Source organism: Sphaeramia orbicularis, chromosome 10, assembly GCF_902148855.1.
Source record: "Sphaeramia orbicularis chromosome 10, fSphaOr1.1, whole genome shotgun sequence".
Classification (NCBI taxonomy): Eukaryota; Metazoa; Chordata; class Actinopteri; order Kurtiformes; family Apogonidae; genus Sphaeramia; species Sphaeramia orbicularis.
The window spans coordinates 31,011,960-31,015,443 of record NC_043966.1 but is presented as its reverse complement, the minus strand read 5'-3'; the positions used below and the strand labels follow the sequence as shown (position 1 = coordinate 31,015,443).

Below are 3,484 nucleotides of genomic sequence, written 5' to 3'. Positions count from 1 at the left end.
CGCTGCTCTCTCCTCCATCTGCTCGCCTCCCTCCCTCCTTCTCTTACTTTTAACTTGTTCCCTTGAATTCCCTCTCTCTTGTCCCTTCCTCCCTACACTTCATTTGACTTCCTTCCATATTGTGCTTAATTCAAATGCTAAAAATGTCCCCTTTAACTTTACTCTGCTGTCCTTTGTCTTGGGACAGTGTCTTTTACTGCAGCTTGAGCTCTTACTCCATATGTGCTCCACAAAGTTGAATGACTCAGGGAAATCTTATGCAGCAGACCACTGTGTTATAATTAACCTGTGATAACAAAATCATTGGTAAACCATTAGTAAACCATATGTCTTGTCTTCTCATGCCTACCCTCTTACACTTCCAACCCTTGACCCTCCAACGGGGTTTTCTTCAGTTCTTCCAAAGGGAGCCATTGAGAATAATGAGCAAAGTGCTTTTTAATTGGCCATATGCTCTGCACCACCTCCCTCCGCAAAGAATGGAAGGAACCATATTTGCAGCTAATTAACTCATTTGCTGATGAATAAAATTTGTCTGTCTTGAAGTGAAAAGGAAAGCTGACTGAAGTGAACGCAGCAGCATTAATGTGTAATTTTGCTGCCCACTGGTGCTATATTATTCATAACCCATAGGCTAACAGTATCTGAGCAATATCCCGTGTTTACGCATGACGCATGAGTACTTGAAATGTAGCAGTATTGTGATTCAAGCCCCTTAGGCCAGTGGACAAGTCCGCCTCTTATAGACACGTAAAACACAAGTTTAAAGTTAGCCACTGCCGGGGAAGCAGGGATCCAAAGGGGATGAGAGCTGTAACCCGACCATGCCTCCTGGTGGTATGAGATAATATATACAAGTTTGTGTAACTACAGCCTAGATCTAGAATATTATACCATTTAGATGTGGTAGAAAAGGGAAGTTTTATTTATGGAGACGTTAAATGTGGACATCATAGTGCGTTGTAACAGTTTATAGACTGGTATATCATCAGTGGGAAGGGAGGGGCACTTGGCACCTTTGGTTCACGTCCAGTGTCTGTATGTGTGTATGTGCGTTTTGTTTTTGTTTTTTTGTTTTTGTTTTTGTTTGTTTGTTTTTTGCACGCACTTTTTCAGACTTTCAAGAGGTCTAAGTCGCAAATTCAGCACACTTTTCCTTAGAGCATATTGTACAAGAACATACACAGTTACTCACGGTAGAAGATGTACTGTGCGTAATTGGACCAGACCCTGTCATCCGTGTAATGACCGATGGAGGACGCAGTCAGGGATGAATTACAGGCTACAATGTGAAAGCCGCTCTCAGAAAGCATGTCAAAGGCTCTTTCCAGGTGCCTGAACTTGAGGTAAAACCTGCAGGTGTAGCGGTCCGGTGGTCTATCCAAGTCCCTGTTCTCATTCAGGGCGTCTCCAAACACCTCTTTCGCCAAGCCGATCCTGCTGCTGATAAAGATCCTCGGTAACTTTTTGGCCTTGGCATCACTCTGACTGTCTTTGCCTCCCGCAGCGCAAACACCTTTAAAGGCGACTGTGATGTAGCCATACCTCCTGTCTAAGGAGTAAGAGGGGTAAAACCTCTCGCTGCCCTGCGACGCATCATCGAAATCACTGTAGTATAAGTCATCTGGAAATAGTTTGGATTCCTCGGATGACAAAAGTTTGACCAATTCTGGCAACTGGAAGTATTCCGCTTCTCTTTTTAACCTCCCTCGCTCTGGGAAGTGGTCAGGCAGAACCACTTGCTTGTCTCTAAGGTAATCCAACACATACCGAAAAAGAAAGCCATCTCTGTCAATAAAATACCGTCCTCTCAGGTCCCGGGACAAGTCATTCGAAGATCCCTTTTTGTTAGAGAACAGCTTCCCAAGTAAGGAATTTGGAAAGCTCGTCAAAGTGGCCTGACGAGTGTAATACACCTGTCCACCTACGTTAAGTTCAATAACATCCGATGGAGGATTTGCACTGAGCCTTGTTCTTTTGCAGGTTGGGTTGTACAGTTTTCGCTCAGTGCCATTTTTCAGATCTTGCACGAAATCTGAGTCCTGATAACGGAGAACGCACGTCCCAGAAGTTTAGGGTGTGGAGTGTATCTGCATGGTGTGGATGCTCTCACAACCAAAGATTAGTCTTGATTCAAGCTGCAGTCCTTGCATCCAGTGTCTCATGGTAAACAGTCCCAAGGTGTGCCTACAATATATCCTTTAACCCCGTGCGTAAATGTTCCTGCCCACGGTGCATCCTTTTCAAAAAGAATCGATTATCATAACCAGTGAGCGCATCATGTTACAGACATCTACTGCACCGGGTCATTAATGTGACTTCAGAGACATATAATCCCAGCTTCATTTGGAAAATTTATCGCCGTCAGAAAAGTAAAAACATCTCAAGTTTTGGGTGAAATGTTCATCTTCTTGCGTTCGCCTTCTAGTTCAGCCACATCAGTCCAAAGCAAACTGAACAATGTGCCTGTATCCCATCATTGCACTAATAAGCATGGCTCTGTTCACCTAGGAGGCTGACACACACTCCGAGGTTGCTCACGGAGAAGCGGATGGAGCTGGAACTCCCGTGCGCACCCATCTCTCCAAACTGCTGAGTGAGGAAACGGCTGGGTCGGCAGAAGGTTTAAGATAATTTTGCTCCAAGCTGTGCAAGAGGGGGAAAAAATCGTCCCATGAAGTAATGTCTTGCATCATCTTAAAGGAAAATGACATTTTCAGACCATAGACATAACGCGGACTGATGTGAGTGCATCTGTGCAGTTTTTCATAAAATTCTGATCTATCCAAGGGCGGCGAGCAGCTGGCGGAGAGGATTCAGGTCTAATGCAGTTTTAACATCCAGCGTTGCGGATTTTAATCCCTTCTTCTGAGTCTTCACAGAGGCTTTCGCATTTATATTAAACGCTTTTAGCTGACGCACTTATCCCGAGAGAGGGGGTTTAGGTCTCAGTGTCTTGCTCAAAGACTCATCGGCAGCCGTATGGGAATCGAGCTCTTGTATGGCTTTCATACCTTCTCTACCAAACGGACACACTTTATACATCAAAAACTGAACAGTATGAGCTAAAATGAAAAAAAAAAAAAAAAAAAAAAAGAGGCACACTGCGCTGCTTTAGACTGAACCCACAAGCACTAGTATCACTTTTGTATCGCTGTCACTGTATTTGTAAATTGATCCCTTTCTTATTGATCGGACAGAATAACTTCTCATTTCAGCACCACGGACAGATCTCAGTCTGTTCCATACCAAATGCTCAGGCACACTCAAGATGAGGAAAAAAATAAGTGTTATGCCCTTAATAGCCACAAGAATGTGTTTTGCCATTAACGAAAATGAATACACAAATATAAAATCCACAGTGAATCTAATCATGGGGTTTTTTTCACAGCTCTTTGGAATAAAAACAACAGAACCCTCTCTGCTGATCCATTTCATTCAGGATTATGATGGCAGGAGGACAGGGGTTTACTTGGAACTTGTA

At 43.7% G+C, this 3,484-nt stretch overlaps 1 protein-coding gene across 1 annotated transcript; it reads right to left on the bottom strand.

The window, feature by feature from the left end:
- Positions 1-1,187: 1,187 nt before the first annotated feature.
- Positions 1,188-3,009, bottom strand: LOC115427232 (BTB/POZ domain-containing protein KCTD16). The gene is given in 2 exon segments (XM_075353494.1): positions 1,188-1,954; positions 1,957-3,009. Coding segments are annotated over 2 exon segments (825 nt in total). The 5' UTR covers positions 2,015-3,009.
- Positions 3,010-3,484: the final 475 nt, after the last annotated feature.